General features: G+C 39.9%; 1 protein-coding gene across 2 annotated transcripts in view; it reads right to left on the reverse strand.

Annotated features, from left to right (window-relative positions):
- Positions 1-12,007, reverse strand: part of LOC134349387 (AT-rich interactive domain-containing protein 5B-like) — a 111,142-nt gene extending 99,135 nt beyond the window's left edge. The window contains exons 1-2 of one of the 2 annotated variants that reach the window (XM_063053608.1): positions 11,802-12,007; positions 11,224-11,502 (exon numbers count right to left, since the gene is read on the reverse strand). In XM_063053608.1, the coding sequence (XP_062909678.1) occupies positions 11,224-11,502; positions 11,802-11,822 (300 nt within the window). In that variant the 5' untranslated portion in view covers positions 11,823-12,007. Of the gene's footprint in view, positions 1-11,223; positions 11,698-11,801 lie in introns of those variants that run through there. The other variant, XM_063053607.1, reaches the window with a different exon arrangement.
- Between the last annotated feature and the right edge of the window lie 11,816 nt (positions 12,008-23,823).

Genomic DNA, 23,823 nt, shown 5'->3' on the forward strand with positions numbered 1-23,823 from the left:
AACCTTTGTCATATTGAAGGCACAATATAAATATAGATATTTTAAACAGAGAGAGAAGAGGGACTGCAGATGCTGGAAATCTGGAGCAACATATAAAATAGTGGAAGAACTCAGCAAGTCAAGCAGCATCTATGGAGGGAAATGGGCCATCAACATTTCAGGTCAAGATCCTTCATTGGCTATACATAACCAGACTACAGATATACTAACGATAAATAAAAACGTTCTTTAACACTGCTATTTTATCCTGTCCAAACAATCCCCTGCTTGAATTCTCCCTCACATTTCGTCACTTCAAATCTCTCATGCTGCTGGAAGATTTCCAATTATCTTCCAGCCCTCATACCTGTTCCTGGTCCTTACTCTGTTCTTCTCCTACCGCCACGCCTCTTTTTGTACCCATATACAAATTTCACACAGATTTATTTTATCCTCTTACACCTTACTGATTTCCTTTGATCTCAACAAGAGATCTCTTTACTTATGAGTTTTTGTTTAGCTTATCTGAACCTTTCCTGAACACAAAAAGGATTATGAAACAAAAGGGCTCTTCTTTTAAAAAAAATCTTTACTGAAAGCAATAAAAGAGGATGAAAGCTTAACTGAATTTGCCTTTCCCAAACTGAACAATGTTCAATAGTTTATGAGATACTTCCTCTTCCCATCTAAAGACACTTTCAATTCTGGCACATTATTTTAACGTTAGTGCAATTTACCACTAAAGAAAATCTATTTATGACTACAAGTAGAACTGAGCAAAGTCATGAAACGTTGCTTGCCAGAACCCTGAACTTTGACTTTTTGAGATGCAACCGAATCCATTAATACTACTTCTGGTACCCTGATTTTATAATGTGCTTCTTATTAATTCCTAAATTCTTATCGGCTTTATAATGATACATTTTCCAAGTATATTTCTTACAGTTTTAAGACCCGTTATACTGCACGGTCTAGAAATTGGATTTCATCCATTTCCTGCGCATTGTGTCCCAAGATTGGTCCTAATGCCAAATCAGAAACCACCAGAAACAAAACTTGAAAATTAAGATATTCTTCCTTTATGAAGATGCACTTGTTTTTTTCTTTACTGTTTAGGAAGGAATAAAAATTGATCGATGCATCTTGTGCACTCTTGACACATACTAATTAGAAATAATGACAATGGTGTGCCAACCAGTGAGAAAAGGAGTGTATCTTCCCATACCAGGCTCAGGCTACCATGGAGACTGAGGTCAAATGAGGACAGTTGAAACCAAGTGGAAGGAATCTGACTGTGGATGTGGGGAAGAGAGAACTAGTGACTCATCAATCTCATGGGGAAATTTGTCCAAGAGGCACGACCGATCATGCCAGTTGACTGCAGGTGCTCCTCAGCCCCCACAATTATGGGCATGTAGATCAAGGGTTCTGTTAACTGTAGTTAGCACTCCACAGCCATACAAGAATTCCTTTTTAACTAATAACTGTGCCAAAGATTGCCCCCTGCACAAGATACAGACCAAGAGTTTGCAAAACTTTCAGGTATCTTATTACTCCACACCCCCCACCATCCAGGCTCAAGCCACACCTTGTATTTCATTTGCTTAACCTTCCAAGAAAACTTTGCCATTGCTGAACAGAATGAAAAGTGTGTACCACATGCCTTTTCAATTTGTTCCTAATGATAAATCCAGGGTGAAGCTGGCGTTCATCAGGACCACCAGCATCAAAGTAAATAATCAAATCTTAAAAGTCGCTGACTAGATTATGAAGGGACAGAAACTGCCTTAGGGTCCCTGGTGCAATAAACCACTAGTTTACCCACTGATTCCAAATGGGGACTGGGTTTGTCAGTGCAGAATCTCTGGGCAGGCACCATTACCTTGCGATGTCTTTCTGAGAAAATTCAAAGTTTCTCCCACTCGACCAGGGGTTCCCAACCATTTTTTTAATGCCATGAACCCCTACCATTAATTGGGAGGTCCGTGAATCCCAGATTGGGAACTCCTGCATTTGATCTTTTCTTACAGAAAACTATTACCTGTATCCGGTTACCAACAGTAAAATGTAAATACTTCTGGTTTCTGGATTACCTGAAGCAAAAGCTTGAACAAACCACTTCCAAGGAGAAAGGAAAATTAAAAGGAGGGATTCATGACACAATATGTGGATAGGTTGATTAGAGGAGGGGCTATACTGGATCTGGTACTGGGCAATAAAAGTGGTCAAGTAACAGATCTCTCAGTTGGTGAGCACAGTGACCACATCTCCCTGACTTTTAGCATAGATGTGGACAGAGATAGGAGCAGGCGGTATGGGAAAGTATTTAATTTGGGGGGGGGGTAATTTTGTTACTATTAGGCAGGAACTTGGGTACAAACAGGAAACAGATGTCTTCAGAGAAATATAAAATGGAAAATACGGAGGTTGTTTAGGGAGGACTTGGATGGGATTCTGGATAGGTTTGTCCCATTAAGGCAGAGAAAGGATAGTAGGGTGAAGGAGCCATAGTTGACAGGGGAAGTGGAACATCTAGACAAGAGGAAGAAGGAAGCATACTTAAGGTTTAACAAGCAAGGATTAGACAGGGCCTCTTGAGTTATGAAATAACCAGGATGGAGCTAAAGAAGGGACTTTGGAGAACAAAATATTTGTCAGTCTTTGTCTATTCATGTATTCTTTTTGTAAAATTCTGTTGTATTTTTTTCCTGTAAATGCCTGCAATAGGAGCAGCAGCTTAGGAGGAGACAATGGTGCCTAACGGCGACTCCTTTGTTTGCATTTTTGGAAACAGCTCTATTTCCATCTTTAATATCTCTATTTTTCCCTTTCAGGGTTCTTTTGAAGACCCTGACCTGGAGTTACATGCTGACTTCGGATCTTTGCGGGAATGGGACCCACTTTCGGGGTTTCACAACTGGCCGTTATTCAACATGCCAAGGGCGCGGCCTAAGATCTCAGCTCGCCTTCAGAGGGCCGAGATTTCGTGGCTCTGGAGATGGACGGATTGGAGGTCGGTGACCCAGCAGATCAGTGTGTTGTGGGAGTCGGAAGATCTATGGATGTGTGCCCAGAGACCTGAGATCTTTGGGCACAGAGCTCAGAAAAAGCAATGCAACGGACTTTTAACATCGTAAACCAGCGAGCTGTTTGTTATGTCTTCCCTCTCACTGTGAAACAGAGACACCTCTTTCTCCCTTAAAGGGAAGAGACAGAGAGCCTGTGGTATGTCGAATACTGGGTGAACGAGTAGTCTATGGGGTACTTTCTGTGTCTTTGCTGTTGCTTTGCTGCAGGCTTCAGTGCTTGGTGGTGGGTGCCAATGCTTTTATTGCCAGTGGGGTGGGGGGGGGGGTATCATTGCTTACTGCCGCTTATGCACGGGAGGGAGGGGAGCTGGAGGGGACTCTGGGGTTCAAACATTTAACTGTCTTTCATTCCCTAAGGGCACTCTTCTGTTTTCATGGATGGTTGCAAAGAAAAAGCATTTCAGGATGTACATTGTATATATTTCTCTGTCATTAAATGCACCTTTGAAGAAAATGAACATCAAGGTAGTATATGGTACTTTGATAATAAAATTACTTTGAACTTGAACTGTGATGCATAAAATTTTCTTAGAGGAAGGTGAATCTTTCGAATTCTTGGCCTTCAAAGACCGGACAGTTTATTGGAGATGCTTATAGAGGAGGTAGGTAAAGTTATGAAAGAATGGAGAACAGAGAACAATGTGGAACTGGCACGGAAGAGTTGAGACCTGGTGCAATCAACCATGGTCATAATGAACAGGCTTGTGGGGCCAGGTGACCTAAACATACTTCCATTCTCTTTGTTTATTTGTTTTTGTATAATAATTACTAAGATTTTACTAGTGCATAGGTTTAGAAAAGGGCATTTTATCTTCATCAGGATGTTGCTACTGAAGACCTGAAAATTTTTAGCATTGGCATTTAGACTCTGACCCTGGTTAGTGTGTTGATGTCTGTGATCTCCTAATTGTGCCCTCCTCATTGCACAATTGGCAGAGAGCAGCACCACAGGAATTAAGTACATTCCAGAGATTTAATGGTTTCACCATTACCTGAGATTAATTTTAAAGAAGTCATAGTGATGTGCTCACCAGTGGAGGGGCTATTAATGTTAAAAGACTGCAGCAAACATTAGTAAATACTTTGCTAAATTATGTTAATGATCTTTTCCTCAATAATCAGCACACTCTCATTAACCTTTATTTTGGTAACAAAGTCATTCAAACTCTTCCAGCCTTCTGAGGACCATTCTGAGTCTTTGATCGCCTGTTACTAATTTACCAAATTCTGTGAAAATAGTTGTTCACTATGCAGCTGGTTTAGGGGGTTTAAAATTAAGAATTCACCCACCCCTCCATTATGTTTACTTAGTCCACTGTCAAACTCCATTTTGAAGCACACTTAAGATCACACTACTTTTCACCTTTAATATTATTCTATTGAACCATTTACATTTTTTGGCTTTACTACTATTGCATTAATGTGCTGTTTAAAAACTACATACAGTATTTCAAGAGTCGTCCAACTAATTTACTCCATATCATTGCCTTTGTTGTTAGCCAATATGAATAAATCCAGATACCCCTGATTTGCATGCCTTTGCTACCTGTAATCTCATAAATACCTGGCAATCTCTATGCAGCATTTTTTTGCTGCACCTGATTATTTGAGTGACACTTCTTTCCACTATTCCCTTTCTCAAGGTGAATAACTTCAAATTTCTGCATTGAGCTATAGCTGCCAACTATTTGTCCTGCTGTATTCTTTTCTGTAATTTGATACCACTAGCAAACTTCAGCATTATTCCTCATGTTTACGCACAAATCACTAATAATGAAAGATAAAGGAGGCCCTGGAGCACATCTGCAAAGTACAAGAATTTTTAAATCCCACTAATCTGAAAAAAGCCATTTCAACTGTTTCCTTTCCTCAAAGCATTCCTATAGCTACACTTTAGTACTAGTTCAGCTTATTTTCATAACCAGTCATCTATTTGATGGCTTATTTAACTCCTTCTGAAAGCCAATCTGTATGAATACAAAAGAATTCTTTTCATCAAAACACCATGTGATTTCTCTCAGTTCAAATAAACTGGATGTCTTTTGTAAAATGACGTTAATTGCCTGAGATTAGCCCATCTTTCGAAGAATGTATAAATTTATTCTACATTATGGACACTCAACTGAGATGCAACTAATCTATATAAAATTTTCTGCCTTATTCTATTCTCTGCATTTCTTTAGGAAGGCCTTCCAAAGAACAACTTGAATTTATGTTGTCTTGTTAACATAGAAAAACATTCCAAAGCACTCAAGTATAAACAGACAGGGACACCAGCAGAGAATATTTTCAAAGAAGTTTGGAAGTTATAGTTATGGCCTGGACTATCCTCTTCAATAATCCTGTGGTCAATTTCCATTATAATGCAGCTTATAAATGAACATTTTCTTTATTCCTGTCATACCAGCAGGCATTCTTTTCCCTCCTTAGTCATGTGGTATTATGTAGACTCCGGCAAAAGGCAATGGCAAACCACTGCCGTAACTTGCCTCATACGCGGTTCCCCACTACGTCAGAGAGGCGTGGAGGGAAATCGTCCGCTAACCGGAGAAACTCCGGATGCGATGTACCTTTCCTGTTATGCAGACTATTAGTCTTTCATCTTCTCGGCTGTCTCTTTTGCTCAGATTTGTTCCTTTAACTTCTACCTCTGTCATAGTTTTCTTTTGTAATAATCTTCTGCCTGAATTCATACATTTTCTTCTGATTAATTTACGTATTAATAGGTTTCTGCCTCCAATTTAAACCGTGATAAATATTTTTAACCAATAATTTATTCATTTTATTTATCTTTATCATTCTTTTCTATACAATTAGTTTTCTCCTTTGCCTTCCAAGCTGCTCCCCATACTGACTCTTCCTTCTGTTTAACATTTCGAATGGATCATAGTTCAGTGACAGCCAAAACATTCATCTGTCTAATTCTCTATTACTTTCCTTGCTTCCTTAGCCAGGATCAAATCTAATGTATTGTATCTTACCTTGTTGGATTTGCAGCAAATAGACCAAAGGCTCACTGTTTTGCCTCTATTTCTTGTGGATATTTAAAGAGCCTTTAATTCACTCTTTCACACAGCGTTTAAATTATCTATCATCTTGTACTTCATTAATAAAATTAACATTTTCATTATCCCTTATGAAATTGTTCTAGTCTAAAGTCAATCAATAATATTTCAGTCATGATAATATCACTTATAACTTTTCAAATGAGTGCCTCTAGTCTCTAGATTTTATTCCTATTGTCCTTTTGTTCGAAACAATTGATCCATTTACAACACTCACCGCTCTTTCAATTTTCTCTCAAGGGATGCCTTTCCTGCCAACTTCTATTTGTCTTCATTTCATGGCTTTTCTGATCCCATTTTCCCCCTCCCTGAATCCATTCCAGTCACTATAGATGATTTTGCTTTTCGCTGTTGATTCTTCTTCTACCAGTTTACAAAGCAACATTCTCCTGCGTTATTTACATTAAACTTTATTAAAGGCTATGCCTTCAATTATCCAAGGTTCTAAACCTTTCCATCTCCTCTATGGTCATGAAAGGTCCAGTCATAACTTTCCAAGCATTGATGGCCAAGGACTGGAAAATTGCAACTGTTACATTCTTGTTCAAAAAAGGATGCAGAGGAGTCCAATCAGTTTAACCTCACTGGAGAAAGGTTTAGAGTGATAGGAATGTTACAGAATTATCCACTATTTGGACATGTGCTGATTGATTAGGGAGATTTAGTAAGGATTTGGCAAAGGGGCAAAAGTAAAAAGCAAAGTGGCAAAAGGTGCTTGGAAGTAACTACAGGGGGATGTCAGGGGTAAGTTTTTCCACGCAGAGTGGTGGGTGCGTGGGATGCACTGCTGGCACCGGTTATGGAGGCAGATAGAATAGGGTCTTTTAAGAGACTCCTGGAGAGTTACACAAAACTTAGAAAAATAGAGGGCTATGCGATAGGGTAATTCTAGGCAGTTTCTAGAGTAGGTTAGATGGTCAGCACAAAACTGTGGGCCAAAGGGCCTGTAATGTGCTGTAGATTTTCCATGTTCAAACCATGTCTTAAGGAACTTAGTGAGAATTATGTTTACTAGTAACAGAAATTAAGTGTGGATGATGTGGTGCATAGTAACAGACTTAAAAGGAGATAAAGAATTGCTGATGGTATTATGCTAAAATGGAATTCAGGAACATGCAGATGTTACAATTTAGTAGGAGGAACAAGGAGAGTTAATGTGAATTAGAGAGAACAATCCAGAAGGCATCCAAGAACGGATCTGAGAATGTAGTATTTGGGCAAAGGACTTTGAAAGTGGCAGGGTAGTCTGAGTCAGGTTTAAAAAAAAGCATGTGTGATCTTGAAACTTAGAAACAGAGGAGTAAAAAAAAAGCAAGGAATAGGTAATCCATTCTTTAAAATCACAACCAAAGCAGTGTTATAATATATTTTAATGAAAACCACTGATCTGGTTGGAAATCTGAAATAAAACTAGGAAATTCTCAGCAGGCTTTTTTTATAGAACCATTGTGGACTCAAAGGACTGAATAGCCTCTTGACATGCAGTAACTTGTTCAAACTTATGTGACAATGCTAACGTGTTCAATAAGGAGCTATGTGAAAATGTGCTCTTTTAAAACATATCATAGCCCGTGTGAAATTGTTTCAGCTTAGTTGTTCAGATTTGTTTTAGAATATAGACCAGCAGAGCACAGTATACTTTACTCCAATCCCCTATTTATACTTATACCCCCTATACTTTATAACATTCATCTTCAAATTATGTCCCCTTGTATTGAGAAAAAAGTGCCATCTGTCCACTCCACCTGTGCCTCCTATCATCATCTACACTTGCACTCCTTTGGTCCAAAGAGAGAAGCCCGAGCTTGCTAGCCTTTCCTCATAAGTCACATTCTCTAATCCAGGCAGCATCCTGGTCAATCACTCTAAAGCTTTCACATCCTTCCTTTAATGAGGTGACCAGAACTGAACACAATACTCCAGGTGTCGTCTAACCAGAGTTTACAGAACTGCAACATTGCCTTGTGGCTCTTGAACTCAATTCCCCGACTAATGAAAGGCAACATGCCAATTGCCTTCTTAACCACCCCATCAACCTATGCTTCAACTTTGAGGGTGCTATGGATGTGAACCCCAAGGTCCCTCCATTCTTACACACTGCTGTGAATCCTGTCATTTACCCTGTATTCTGCCTTCAAGTTTGACCTTCCAAAGTGCATCACTTCACACTTCTGGATTGAACTGCATGTGCCATGTCCCAGCCTCATTCTGCGTCCTGTCAACGTCCCGTTGTAATCGATGACTACCTTCTACACTAATCACAACACCACCAACCTTTGTGTCATCTGTAGACTTATTAACCCACCCTTCCTCATCTAAGTCATTTATATAAAAAAAATCAAAGAGTAAAGGTTCCAGAATAGGTCCCTGTGGAACACCACTAGTCACCGATTTCCAAGCAGAATGAGCTCCATCTACCACTCTTTGCCTTCCTTGGGCACGCCATTTTCAAATCCACACAGCCAAATTTCTCTGAATCTCATGCCTACTGACTTTCTGAATGAGCCTACCAAGAGGAAGCTTGTCAAACACCCTATGAAAATCCATGTTCACCACATCCATCTTCATCAATCTGTTTTGGCACTTCCTCAAAAAAGTCATTCAGGCTTGCTCCTGCTCCTCACACTGCCATGCCGACTTTCTCTAATTAGCCTATGAGCAAAAGGAGACAAACTGCGCAGAAAATAATATTGAGAACATGAGATGTAAAGTCCTTGAAAGTGAGTCTGTAGGTCATCGAATCAGTTCAGAAATAGCAGTGACTGAAGTGATTCATGCCCATCCAGGAGCCTGATTGTTCCTAAAATAAGTGGTGTGGGACCCAAAGCTTCTGCATCTCAGTCCTGATGGTAGCAATAAGGACAGGGCATGCCGTGGATGGTGGGTCTTGATGATGGATGCTGCTTTCTTGTGACAGCTCTCCATGTAAGGGTACTCAATGGCGGAGAGGACTTTGGTACACTGACCACTTAACCAATCAAGCCCCCTTAGGATCCTATACATTTCAATTTGATTAGCCTCACACTTCTACAAGCACATTTCCCCAAGTACTTTCTTAAATAAGTATTACAAAATATTAGGGGAAATGTTTTTGCATGATCTCAATTGCAATTAAATTCAAACGTTCACAAAATATAGTTCTTTTATCAGAGCTCTTTCATCTCTGCAGGTAGACTAGAATTACACAAAATCATTGTGCTCCTTTGATCGGTTTGCTTCTAATACATCAAGGAGAAATGTGGCATTAGTTCTGGCTAATGAAGCAAGAAAACTATTTGAGCATTAACTATCATCCACTCAAAGTACAAAAAGAAAATTTAAGTTCTATTTGATGCTATGTATGAAGCACATTTTGAAAACCTACTGCCAAGAAAACCACCCTTTTAGTGTACCTCCTAAAGGTGTGGGTGCAACTTTTGAGCTAATCCTAAAATACATATTTTAAAAATCAATAGTAGCCACAATTAATACAAGTTCAAACACCACTCCTACCAGCTTCTCATTACTTCCCCAAAGGCAATGTGATAGAAAGTTTTCCCCCCATTAACAATGATTTTCCCAAATGCTTTACAGATACATTTGTTAAAAAAAGATACCAACTGAAAAAAAAGGAACTAATGGAAGCCAGTCTAAAATGAGAAAAATACAGAAGTTTAAGGAGGGTCTCTAAAAGTCTAACCCATGGCTAATGATGCTGAATGCACTCAGTAGTTCACCAGAATCAGACGGTCATAACTTCAGTATGTAGTCCATGGCTAGGATACTGGGAAGAGAAATAATTCTACACACGTTATTTAAAAAGTTATTTTATAAAAGATCTACCCCAATAACGCCAGCCAACTTGTCATGGGCACCATTACCAGTTCCAGTAATGTATCCAGACAGAAGTGTAATTAACAGATCTAAAAAAAAGTCATATTATTTGCTTTAGTAAAACCACCAAGTCTATATTTTTAAAAATGCTATTAAAATAACAGAAAATAAGAGTCTTTTTCCTGAGAAAGGCAATTTCTTAATTTGTCTGCAAAAATATCACTCGTTTGTCAGGAAGTACTTGGCTTGGAGCCAGAGAAACTTGCTCCAAATCCCGAATTACAGGGGACACAAAAGGAGCTTTTTCGTGTTATTTATATTTCATTTTTAGAAGCCGATGACAGCATAATCTTTTGTTTTATGCAACTATTTCTGCATGAAAATAGATAATGCTGATTTTTTTTAAAAGAAGTGAATTACTGTGTACATAAATATTGCTGACAAAGGAAGGGATGAGTGATCCCGTCACCTCTCACAACGGCACCCCGACATACAACAGAACGCCACCAGCGCAAATTTACATCAGATTTGGACAATCCTAGAATATCGCTAAGGAGGTGTGGAGCAAACGAGATGCTGAATTTGAGCAATCGCCGACCCCACGGAGCTGCTAATTATTTCAAGAGAAACAGGCTATCATGTTGCTGATTGTTACTCATCATTTCTGAATTTAGCCCACATTGAGGAAACGGAGCGTCACCCACGCCCTTTGCAACAGAGATCAAGCTACAGTTAGATCCTAGTCATTTTATGATTTTAAATCACGGTTAAATAGGCTAATCGCTTAAAGCCATTTACAATTTTGAATGCCCGCCAATAACATTATTATTCGGACTGCTTAAGATCCCAAAATCAAAGCATACCAGCTTTCAGTTTACAAATTCCTGGAAACAGCTCTCTAATTTCTCCACCCAGAGGAAACATTCCACATGTAAAGCTTCGAAAGAAGTTTATTTATAAGATATTTTATTAAATTATGTTGATGACCAGCTCAATCTGCCAATACTTTGGGTGTATTTCCTTATTCAAAATCAAATATGTCTCCCCCTAATCGCTCACCAGTTTTTATTAACCTCTGTCGTAAGCATATTTCACTGAAGTTTCAGTGAAGTATTTGCCCGATTCTAATCATGTTTGAGCAGAGATCATCTGACCTTGAAGCAACATTAACAAAGGGATCAGAGGGGTCGCAGGCGAATTAAGTTTAACATTCACCTCTAACGTCCTGCAAACTGAACTCACCCCAGAAGGAAACAGCCGCCCTTTTGCCCCCTTACCTGACCGTGGTGCAGGTTGCGTCCTTGCGGGGTATCCTCCGGGCTGAAGTAGAGCCTGGTGCTCGCCAGCAGTTGCTGGCGGCTGCGGTCCTCCCACAGGAGCTGCAGCTCGGCGATGCACTCGGGCTCATGGGGCTGGCATCTGACAAAGAGGAATTGGCCGAGCCTGGCCGTCAGCGTCCTCGGCGCCTTCCCCTGGCCGGAGGAGCCGGGCTCCGGCAAGCTGAAAGCCCTGTAGAAAGTATAGGGTCCGTGGGAGCCGCAGGGAGAACCGATCCACTGGAGAGTGGATGAGCAGACGGAGAGCGAAAAAGAGGGAGACAGAAAGAGAAAGAGAAACAAAGAAGCAAAGCCATTAATAACAAGTATCCCTGAAACAAAACACATTGTATCAAACTTCACTGCATTCTCTTCTAAATAAGCAGGCAAGAGCCCTCTGGCAACCTCCCAGGCTGTCTTCTCTCAGACACACAGTTCCCACTGCAATCCAAGTTTCGCTTAAACTTTCTTCCCCTGAAGTAACTCTCAAAGGAGAAAAAAAAACTTTTTAACCTTTCTGTGAGTGTGATTTTTTTTACCTCGATTTTCAGCGGCTCCATATCTCCTCCAGCAGTCGGCTGAACGGCTAGGTCCTGGCAGCTGCGCGCCTCGCTGCTTAATTTACAACAAAATGAGAATACGAGAGAAAGAAACAAAAAGAGGGGGAAATTTATTTTTAAAAAACGTCAACAACTTCCCGTAGAAGTCCAGGGAAAACAAAGAACAAAGGATAATGAGCAAACCCGGAAACAGTTCTCTCTATTTCAAACTCAGCAAATCCATCCATCCCAATGCATAAATAATATCTGAATATTATTAAATACCCTGCCACTCCTCCCACATCCCTCCTTGTTTTTGACCACACGGAATTTCCTTACATCGTATATTTCTCCAATTAAGATCCAAACTGTGTTATTGCTGTTATGCCTTTCTTGAAAATAAAGTTTTAAAAAATTCTACCCAGCTGCAAGGAAGGCGTGACGTCACGGGGTTGTTGAGAGGGACTGAATTTCCAACAGGCAAACTTCAATTGGGAAAGGAATCCCTGCAAAGAAAATGATGGGAAGTGGAAACCAGGAATTTTTTTTTGCTGGGATTAGGATTTAATCCGAGTGAAGAACGAGGCAAAAGAAAAGGAAATCCGGAATACAGGGCGAGCAGAGAAATAGTGAGAATATTGCTGTTGAACCCGCTTATACTAGGATGATAGCTTATTCCAGAGAGAATTCCTGGAAATCTGAGACAAAAGTAGAAACAATGAGGAAAGATCCCAGGAATGTGAAATTCAGGACACTGTATGTAGGGAAACTGGAACTGGCCGTGCTCAGAATCTTTGTTTTCGCAGGATGCCCTTTGGGGTCGAAGGCGCTTTTCTTCCGCTCTAGTTTAGCATGTCCCCCCATGACGCCCACTGAGTCTGCCAAAGATCGGCAGGGGGTACCAGAATGAGCAGGTGAGTAGTTTGTGAGATAGTGTACTCTTTTATACGTAGTCCAGTCTAACAGACAACAAAACCAGTCTCTTTTTCTATCTACTCTGTCTACACTTCTCATTACCTTGAGAAAGCAGTCATCATGGTTTAGAACCCTTCCGGTGCCTGTCATTCTCTCGTTTCGCCTCTGCCATCAGGTAGAAGATACAAAAGCTTGAGAAAACTTCCCACCAGGCTCTAGGCCTGCCTCTGCCCTGCTGTTACAAGATTCATGGACGGACATTTGCCTTCATAAGGGTGAAATCTTGATTTCTCAGTCTATTATCATAACCCTTGCACTTCATTTCTCTACCTGCACTGCACTCTAATTGCAACAATATATTCTGCATTGTTATTGTTTTCTTCTTTGTACTACCTTAATGGGATGATTTGCCTGGATGGCATGCAAACAAAAGTTTTTAATACAATGATCCAATTACCATACAGGAGTCTTGAGTGCCCTCTCAGGGAGCCTAGTCAAAAGAAAACCATAATCACCTCCTGATCATCATCATCATCATCATCATCAGGTGCCGTGCCCAGTTTCAGCTTTGACTGCCATGGCCCACACACTCCTGTTTCGGGTCAAGTGGATCAATTCATTGGTATTCATTTCCAGTTCTCTGGCTGCTGTCTCCATCATCATTTGTCTTTGTCTTCCTCTTGCTTTCTTCCCTTCAATCGTTCCCATAATTACCATGCATTTTAACTCCTCTTTCCTAATCACATGTCCAATGAAGTTACGTTGCCTTTTCATGATCTCATACATTATTTCTCTTTTTGTGTTTGCTGTGTTCATGACATCCTCGTTAGATATTCGTTTCGTCCATGACATTCTTTGCATCCTCCTCAAAAACCACATCACTGCTGCTTCAATTCGTTTTCTCATGTTACTAGATATTGTCCAACATTCTGAGCCATATAACATAACTGGATAAACGTAACGTTTCAGTACTCTGAGGTGGGTTGTCATGCCTAGTTTAGTATTGGTCAGTATACTCTTCATTCTTGTAAAATAAACCTGTTAATCAACAGTGTGGTTGACTCTTAAATGCCCTCTAAAACATTTAACAAACCAGTCGGTTCAGCAGTTAGGGATGGCCAATAAATGCTGGCCTTGCTAGCATCCCAGATTCCAGAGATAATTTTTTAAAAAATAGATGACCTTTTGCTTTATCTCATTGCTATTTATGGGATTCTGCTGTATTGTGTCTATCTGCAACAGTGGCTTCTTCTAATAAATAGTTCATTGTTTAGAGTGCCCTGTATAAATGCAAGTTATTTCTCGCCTGTAATTGTGAATGCTCCCAATAAAGAGTGTATCTGAAATTCATTTTAGTGGAAATAAGGCTGGGAGTTTATAATCTCAGTAAAGAGTAAAATATAGATTTCTGAAAATAATATTGATGGAATGCAATGTTGGGAACCTAGAATTAGTAATATCCTCCCTCAGTGTGTAGAATCCTAGCAGAGATGGGAATGGAACCTAGTTTACGAGTGAACTAGCTCATGCAAATTATGTTGTGATCCCAAGTTTGATAATGGTTTCTCTGAAAACAAATCTCGGTCTTTGAATCTGACATTGGAAATGCTTTGTCTGCATATAAGGTTGAATAATATGAGGCCAGGAATGGTATCAGGTTCTAAATAAAATAATAGAATAGTAATTTCTGTTGACAGATGGCTAGGATTCAGAAAAATAGACTGTTTGCTGTAGATTTATGGGTAGAGGGTGGGCCAGTATTTTACAAGATGTAATGAAATGTGTTTTTCACAAGGCAGGGATGTCTTTATACAGCGAGGCTTGGGAATGTACAAATGAAGTCCCAATGAAGGGTCTCAGCCCAAAATGTCACCTGTTTATTCCCCTTCATAGATGCTGCCTAATTTGCTGAGTTCCTCCACGGTTTTGTGTGTGTTGCTCAGATTCTTTATGTGCCATTTTTAGAGTGGGGGAGTGTGTTTTCACAGAATTAAGGTAGGGATCAATTTGCTGTATTTGAGAATGGTATTGGATAAAGTCAGTCATTAAGAAGTTTAGTCATGGACTGGAAATATTCTTCCAATAGTGAATAAAACTGGAATTGGGCATTTATTTCTCAGACAGTCTGACGGGGAACTCTGCACCCTCAGCAACACGGACAGCTTCTTGTAAAGGGAGACAGGGACAGAATGGGGGTAATAGCGTTGGAAACATAGGTCCTGTGGATTGAAAGTGGTAGCAGCTTTCTCAAGAGGAAAATACATTTTTAAAAAAATGAACAACCCTGGAGTGAGGTATCTGATGTCACAGGCCAAAGCAAGTAACTAAAACTGGAAGCAGCTTCCTGTGGAAAAATGAGTACATGGTTTGAATCTTTGTGATCTGTGATGAATGATCAACATGCTGGATCTACCTGACCTCAATCGTAACTTCCTACTATTGTCATGACTTCAGCAAAAGGGGCAATTAACATTGATAAATATTCCACAGCATCTCCCAGGTTTTTCTATTTATCTACTGTGTCCACGTTTCTTCTAGTTGTATAATATTTCTAGCAGCACTTTTTATTGCTGTCACACTGCATTACTTACCATGAGGTAAAACAATGTAAAATAAATTGTGGTTGGCTGTGCGGATGTGTCCATTAAGCAGATTGCATGGTTTATGGAAAATCTCTGGAAGCCTTCCACATTGAAACCTTATCAGTTAAACCAGACTTTTTCGGCAGAGCTTGCTGCAATTTATATGTATATTTTAACCAAATTTTAAGTGATCCTTTGTGACCAGCTATCAATACAGTAAAGGCCGTGACGTAGCAGCAAATACCTGGATTCAAAATAAAGAATGTTCTATTTAATGTAGGGCACTTTGGTTTGTTTGTTGACAAAGGTAGGTTAAATGAAGTGAACGACCTTTTCCTGAGCTGTGCTCTGTTATTGACTTGTGTCTTCACATGGCAGAGGTTTTCAAAACATTGTATGTAGTTACCAGCAGCAAAGGGTCTCCCAGGGATCCGTGTGCTCACTACACACACACACACACACACACACACACACACACCCCTCCCCCCGCAACCCCCCCCCCCACCGTGGTTCAATTTAATATAAGAGAATGCATACAGTAAATTCTTACTCTTCAGAGTTGCCCAACCCTTGCCAACATAGTCTCTTTTCATTCCAAACTCCAGGGCAGAATACTTGCAACATGAAGCAAAATACCAAATCAAAATGTTTTAAATAACTTGGCATGCATTAAGTGGTAATAGATTAATAAGTGCAGGAACCTGCTGAGCTAAAGGGAAATGAGTTTGGTTAACTCTGTTATCATGTTCATAGTTTGTTGTCCAGGGTTTAACTGTGCTCCAGGACATCACTATTGGTCAGGTGGGGCTCTGCAGCGGAAGAAGAAGTGTTCCTTCAGCTGAAGACATTTTTCCCTGACCTCTTTGTATTGGTGCTGGAACAGTTTCCCAAAAGGAAATGGGAGGACCACAAATGAACCAACTGTAGTTGATCAACAGTAAAAACAAAATGCCAGAACACAGCAGTTAATACAATGAACAAACTGTAGGTAATTGTTTTATTTGTAAATATTGTCGAAAGTGCTAATAAATGGCACTGCTCTCTAGAGATAATGGAGTTATTATAATGACTTTATAATTAGGAAATTGCAGTGCTACGAACACCCGAATGATGAGAAGTGGGCACGATTGACGTTTGTTTGTTATAGCTCTGCAGTGCTATTTTTCTTTAAGTGTTAACTGACACGTTTTCTGATACATGGAGCAAGGTGGGATGTAAAAACTGATAATTCTGTTTTTTAAAAAAAAATTGTAACAACAACTAGAGAACATGAAAACTTAGGGAGAGGTTCTAAATGTTACAGAACTAAAGGCATCAGGAAATTGAGAGCTTCAAAATTCTCACTTTACTGTGACTCCACCTGTCTCAGACAGAAATGTAACAAAGGAGACAGTCAAGAAACTATCACTAAGTTTTCATAAACATGAGAAAGTCTGCTGATGCTGGAAATCCAAGCAACACACATAAAATGCTGGAGAAACTCAGGCAGCATCTATGGAAAAGAGTACAGTGGACTTTTCTGGCCGAGACCCTTTATCAGAACTGGAAAAAAGATGAGGAGCTATCGTAAGAACAAAAGGCCAGTGGTATTTTACCTCCTCTCACCTGTCTATTACTTCCCTCTGGGTCCACTCTCCTCTCCTATCAGATTCCTTCTTCTCCAGCCCTTTACCTTTCTCACCCTATCACCTTCCAGCTAGCCTCCTTCCCCTCCCCGCCCCCCCCACCTTTTTATTCTGGCATCTTCCCCCTTCCTTTCCAGCCCAGAAGAAGGATCTCAGCCTGAAACATCAACTGTCTATTCATTTCCATAGGTGCTGCCTGACTTGCTGAGTTCCTCCAGCATTTTGTGTGTATCCCTAAGCTTTGCTGGTTACCAATTAATTGATAAAGAGAAAATGATTATTAACTTGCAAGAAATCTGCTGTATATTCAAAATGTTACTGCAGTGTAAAACAAGTTTTCACAACAGACTTCTTGGACATAAATTAAATATCTTTTATTATACTATTGCCATAGAATTATAGAGAGATACAGTATGGAAACAGCCCTTCAGCCCATCGTGACTTTGTGGACTATCAAGCATCTAGCCCAGGCCCATTTTATTCTCCCCACAACCCTATCTACTTCCCCGGATTCTACAAGTCAGCTACCAACTAAGGGTAATTTACAGGGGCAAGTAAACATCTTTGGGATGTAGGAGGTAACTGGAATACATTGAGAAAACCCATGTGGTCACAAGGAGAACCTGCAAACTCCAAACAGCCGATCACATTGTCGTATAGGCAAAGTCTAATTGATAGGGGAGTCAGCATGACATTATCAAAATCTTTGTTTTGTCAGCTGACTTGCAGAAATATGAGCTCCAGTTAATATTACTGCCATTTCCTTTTAGTATTTCCCAGAGTACAAGTTGTATTAACTTTTAGCAAAATTAATTCTTGGGTATATCATGTTTCTTTTAAGTCTTTGGTTATGGATTTGAGCTTGGTTCAGAACCACAAAGAGATGAAGTGTTTTATTATTCAAAGGTACAATTTAATGTCAGAGAAATGTATACAATATACATCCTGAAATGCTTTTTCTTCACAAACATCCACAAAAACAGAGCAGTGCCCCAAAGAATGAACAACAGTAAAACATGAGAACCCCAAAGTCTCATTACAAGTCCAATAACATCCTAATAACTAGTTTCTCCACCTACATGTTTTCTGCTGAAGTTAGTCAGAGCAATCCAAAAAGGAAAAATAATGTAGAAGTTGCTACACTGTAGACACTAAAAAATCAAAAATAAAATAGAAAATGCTGTAAGTATTCAGGCAGCATTGATAGAGAGAAAGAGAGAGAACTAGGGTTAATGTTTCCAGTTAATGACTTTTCATGAAAACTAGATGTTGGAAAACAAGTGTGTTCTAAATTGCAGAAAGGAGAGGGGTGGTGAGAATGTGGCAAAAGAGGCCAAGAAACTGTGGTAAAGAGGGGAGAAAAACTTCATCCAGGGAAGATCTGCTGGGAGAGAGGTAGTAATGAATTCAATGGTAATGAAAAAAATCACAGATTCTGGAAACCTGAGATAAATGAGAATGGCTGAAATACACAACAGGTCAGTTAATAACTGCTGAGAAAGAAACAATTATTGAATGATTTAATCAGCTGATGCTTCAGTGCCTAATCTCTAGAGTATCATTTTATTGCTGACTCATAATTTCATTCTGAGTCAGCACAGATATATTTGTTTATGCAGGAAATATATTTCACTTCAACTTGAGCACTTTGTTCCAGTCCTTCTTTTGTAGAGATGGACTCATAAAGACTGTAGAGCAGGGTTTCCCAAACTGGGGTCCGTGGACCCCTTCTTTAATGAAATTGACCCATGACATAAAAAAGGTTGGCAACCTCTGCACCAGAGAGACAAATCCTTGTGCTCCAGTTCACTATAGACATTTTATTCATGTTGGATATCTTTAAAAGGCCTAGTTGTTGTATCTAGTGTTCAGCAGGGATTTCTTCTAGTTTGATACTTACCGTTTAGGGCAGCCATGCAGGTCCTCAATTTCTGACTGTCCTTGTCCACTCAAATGCAGAAGGATTCTTCATTGTTGTATCTGTACCAATTGTATTTGTTAGCCCTGAGCTGAACCCCCAAACCAGGAGAACCACCCTGGCCTCTTCCCTTTGCCCCGATGTTGTGAGTGACCCTACCAAGAGCCAAAGCATAAAGCCCTGACTGCAGCCAATATAGCTTTCTGGGTCATTGAAGCACACAGGCCTTCAAACCACGGCAAGGTTGTGGTCCGGAGTTGCTCCACTGCAAATTAACTCAGCTAGCTGTACCCTACGGTATCTGTCAGTGGATTATGAACTTCCTGACAGAAAGGAAGCAATTTGTAAGGCTGGCTGCTCCTTGACTGATCCAATGTCTATAGGTGTAGGCTTTCCCCAGGGTTGTGTTCTTTCACCCCTCCTATTCTCACTTTATACTAATTTCTGTACCCCCACAGACAAAGCTATTAAAATCCTAATGTTCGCGGATGACGCTGCTGTGATTGGTCTCATCTCTAATGATGTGATCTGCTGTCAAAGAGAGGTAGACCGTCTTGCAGCATGGTGTGCTCAGAACAACTCAGAGCTTAATGCTGTCAAGACAGTTGTAATAAGGATGACTTCCACCAACAACGCCCTACCTGCCCCACTTAGAAATTAATGGTCAGGCCTTGTCTGTGGTCGAATCATTCAAATTATTGGGGACAATCATTACCAATGTATTGAAGTGGGACCATCACATCGTGCTCATCACTTGGAAAGCCCAGCAGAGATTGTTCTTCCTTTGCCAGTTTTGGAAACCTAACCTCACAGGGCATATCCTGGTGATGAATTTTTATTCAGCCATTGTTGAGAGTGTTATGTCAACATTTAGTTTCCTGTCGTCTCCACCCTCTCCAAGTCCAGGTTGCAGCGAGTGGTTCCCTCAGCGGAGAAGATTGTTGGCTGTCGGCTATCAACATTAAAAGACCTGTTCATTGCCAGAGTGAAGAAAGGAGACAAAAAAGTCATTGCTGACTCCACCCACCCTAGCAGTCACCTATTCACCAAATTGCCATCAGGGAGACGCTGCAAGTCCATCACCATCAGGACTGCATGTCATCTCCAAAGCTTCTTTCCTGTAGCTATCCAAGCTTCTCAAAATAACTCAGACAGGTGAAGTACCCTAACTGTCTCCGCACAACATCTGTTAAATGGTCTTTCCTGCTCTCCTTGTTTTGTTTAATATTATTGAGCCTGTTGATATGTTTACATTGATTATCGATGTATGCACATGTGACAGTTCTACGATTGCTCATGGATGTTTGCACCATTGTCTTGTAAATTGTTGGTTACTACTGTGTTGTCCATTATAGTATTGTCCTGTGTTTTATGTTTGGCAGCAAACCACAATCAACTTTGGTATGTTTCACATACTGAAAATAAAGTGATCTGATTCTGATACTCTTGGAGGCTTAGCTTGATAGTTTTGCTTTTAGTAAATCTGCTCTGACTATAGTCTGTCATGCCATCTTATAAACTATTTGTTCTTCACTTATCCAAAGACTAATAACAAGAGGGGTTTGTCTTAATGCGAATGAGCAATTTACAATAACAAGGGTACTTTTAACCCAGGAAGCATTCAGTCCCTCAACGAGAGTGAACATGAAAGTTGACTTTTCAGTTAGTAGGAGACCAAGACTTCCTTTGATGCTAAGAAAAATACATGATTGGGAGACACCCTAAAATTATAACTGGAATAGCAAGTTAAATTGTATTTTGTAAGTGATAATTTGCCTGATGTTGAACATATATCAATGTCAAAGTGCATTTTTGGCAGTGTATGTGCTCCATTATCCTCACAAATTGTGAATGTTTTCCAGTCTTATTACTAAATCACCAACAGAGGCAATATATAGAAATCTGTACAAGGTTAGACAAAGGACGCTGATATCCGACTGAGTTTGACTCCTCAGAGTGCTGATTTTCTATTGTGTCCTTGATCCGCCAATTCAAACATTCACAGGTGCATCAGGTGGAGTTGCATAAGACTAAAACTCAATCAGCAGGTGATGCTGAAGTCTTATTTGGTAACACTGTCAGTGAAGCTCTCTATCACTTGGTTGATTAATCATTGAGAGTGACTTTTGAGATTGATCTGTTCTGGTGTTTATGGACGATGCATACCTGGGTAATTTTCCACTTTGTTGGGTAGATGCAGATATTGGAACTCTGCCAGAAGAGCTTGACTAGCTCTGAAGAAGAGCTTTTAGCAAAATTTTGTTAAAGCCAGTAACCTTTGTTGAATTGAGTTCAATTAATCATTTCTTAATACCAATTGGAGTGAATCAAATGGCGGAAAAATAGACTCTGTGATGAAAGATATCTTAGGAGGCTGTGATGGATTATCCATTCAGCAGTTTTGGCCGAAGATGTCAGAAAACAAACTGTTCAGGATTATCCTCTGCATGCACATGCTGTGGTTCCTCCGTGTTTGGAAGCTTTTGTTTTATGTGCTTGTTAATTATCCTGATACACCTGATCTGAATTATTGGTTCTGTGGTAATATTTTACAGCATTATCACATCTTTACTACATCTGGTCCAAAGTGGTATCTCATTGGATCAGAGCCCTGTGAAGATTGGAAGAGCAAGGCATTTAAGTTACAAACTGCAGTGGAGTACTGGTGCTGCCTGACAGTACTTTCTGATTATATTCATTCAGCATTCTGGTATTGTCATATATATGGAGTATCTTTGGTGTGAAGACCAGACAGTCTTTACAAGTATGCATAATCTCCTCCAGTGGTACTACTACTACGTCGACTCAGGCCTAGGGGGCCGGCGTCAGGCAGAAGGTCCTCCAGTGCCCTCATGCTCAAATGTGCTTGTACAGGCACATGCCTGAGATCAGCTAGTTTTTCATCAGGAAAGCTGCAACTCTTTATGTGATGTTCCAGCTAAAACCATTATCTTTGGCTCATACAAGAGCTCTATTCCCTGAGCACCTGTTTCATCCTTCACCATGGTTCCTGCCTATTTGCCACTCAGTTCCTGACTTCTTATTTCTGTCAGAAAAATCATTACCTTCTCCCTCTGTAACATTGTCCCTCTTTGCTTACCTGTTGAAATTATTCAACTTACTTTACTGGCCCCATGGCTTAACAGCTGCAATGATTTTTTGCTCAGAACACTTTCTCCATGGTCCAAACACTCTGGTCATTGAAAACTCTGCTTTCCTTTTCACTATCTACACCACTATATACTTGTGTTCATTTACCTACATTGGTGTCAAGTCTTCTTAGCACCTGACTTTAAAATATTCATCTTTCTAAACTTCTCTATAACTTGCCTCACAGTCCTGTAATACTCCAAGAAGTTAACAATTCTTCAAACTCGCACATCCCCACATGCCTTATTCTTTTGTTAGTATATTTAAACACTAAACTTTTGAAGTTAAGTTTTTGCATCTCTCTCCTCCATTAACCATCTTGCTTCTCTGATAAATCCTCAAATCTCCCACTTCCAATATCCTTTTTGTCTGAATATCAAACTATTGAGTTTAGATTTGAAAGTTTCTAAGGTGCTACTCTTAACTACACAACTAGGTAGTTTGTTCCATGTGTCCACAACTTGCTGGGTAAAGAAATACTTCCTGATGTTAGTCTGAAATGTCCCCTTAACCAGTCTCCACCTTTGTCCACGTATTCTTGATGATGGATTAATTTTGAAGTAGCAGCTGGCATCAACTTTACTTATACCCTTAATGATTTTGAACACTTCAATCATGTCTCCTCTCATTCTACGTCTACTTAGGCTAAAAAGACTTAATTCTTTCAATCTTTGTTCATAGCTCAAACCCTGCAGACCTGGAATGAATCTAGTCACCATTGTCCGAACCGTCTCCAGTGCCTTCACATCCCTCACGCAATATGGAGACGAAAATTGTACACAGTATTCAAGGTGTGGCCTCAGAACCACATTATACAGCTTAAGGAGAACATCTCTAGACTTGAACTCTGCTAATAGCCAAACATTCTATTAGCCTTCCTACAACATACATCAAAGTTGCTGGTGAACGCAGCAGGCCAAGCAGCATCTATAGGAAGAGGTGCAGTCGACGTTTCAGGCCGAGACCCTATTAGCCTTCCTAATTGCTTCTGTGCATTGTATAGATGTTGATAGTGATGAGTCTACCAGGACTCCCAAATCCTTCTCAAACAGTGCACTTTGTAACTCAAGACCCCCCCCCCCCACCGGTATATTTATATCTATATTTCTACTTCCTATATGTAATACTTAACATTTACTTAATTTCATCTGCCATTTATCTGCCCACATCTGGATTTTGTTTAGATCTAACTGTGTTGATTCTGCTGCCTGAATGTTGTCAGCCCATCCCCCTAATTTTGTGTCATCAGCAAACTTTACTAGTTTATGTATTATGTGGTTATCCAAATCATTAATGTAAATTACAAACAGCAGTGGCTCCAAAACCGATCCTTGCAGAATCCCACATTTAATATCTTCTGGGTTTGAACATGATCCTTTTACCATAAATCATTGTTTTCTGTTTTGAGCCACTTCTGCAGCCATTTGCACAACCTTACCCTGAATTCCTACCTCCTGTAATTTGATTATTAATTTCTCATGGGCTACCTTGTCAAAAGCTATCTGAAAGTTCAGTAAATTATTATCAACTGCTCTATTGTTATCATAAATTTTAGTTGCCTCTTTATAGAACTCCAGTATATTAGTAAAACATAATTTCCCCTTTCTGAACCCATGCTGGCTTTCTGCTAACGTGCCTGTTCTTATCAACTGCTTTTCCATCTTATTTTTCATTATTGTTTTCACTATTTTGCCTACCATACACATTGAGCTTACCGGTTTATAGTTACCAGGGTCAGTGCATCACCCTTCTTGTATCCTGGGACAACATTAGCCTATTTCCAGACCTTAGGTATTTCACCAGTCTTCGTTGACTTTTGAAAAGTAAATGTT

This window comes from Mobula hypostoma, chromosome 7 (genome assembly GCF_963921235.1).
Source record: "Mobula hypostoma chromosome 7, sMobHyp1.1, whole genome shotgun sequence".
NCBI lineage: Eukaryota > Metazoa > Chordata > Chondrichthyes > Myliobatiformes > Myliobatidae > Mobula > Mobula hypostoma.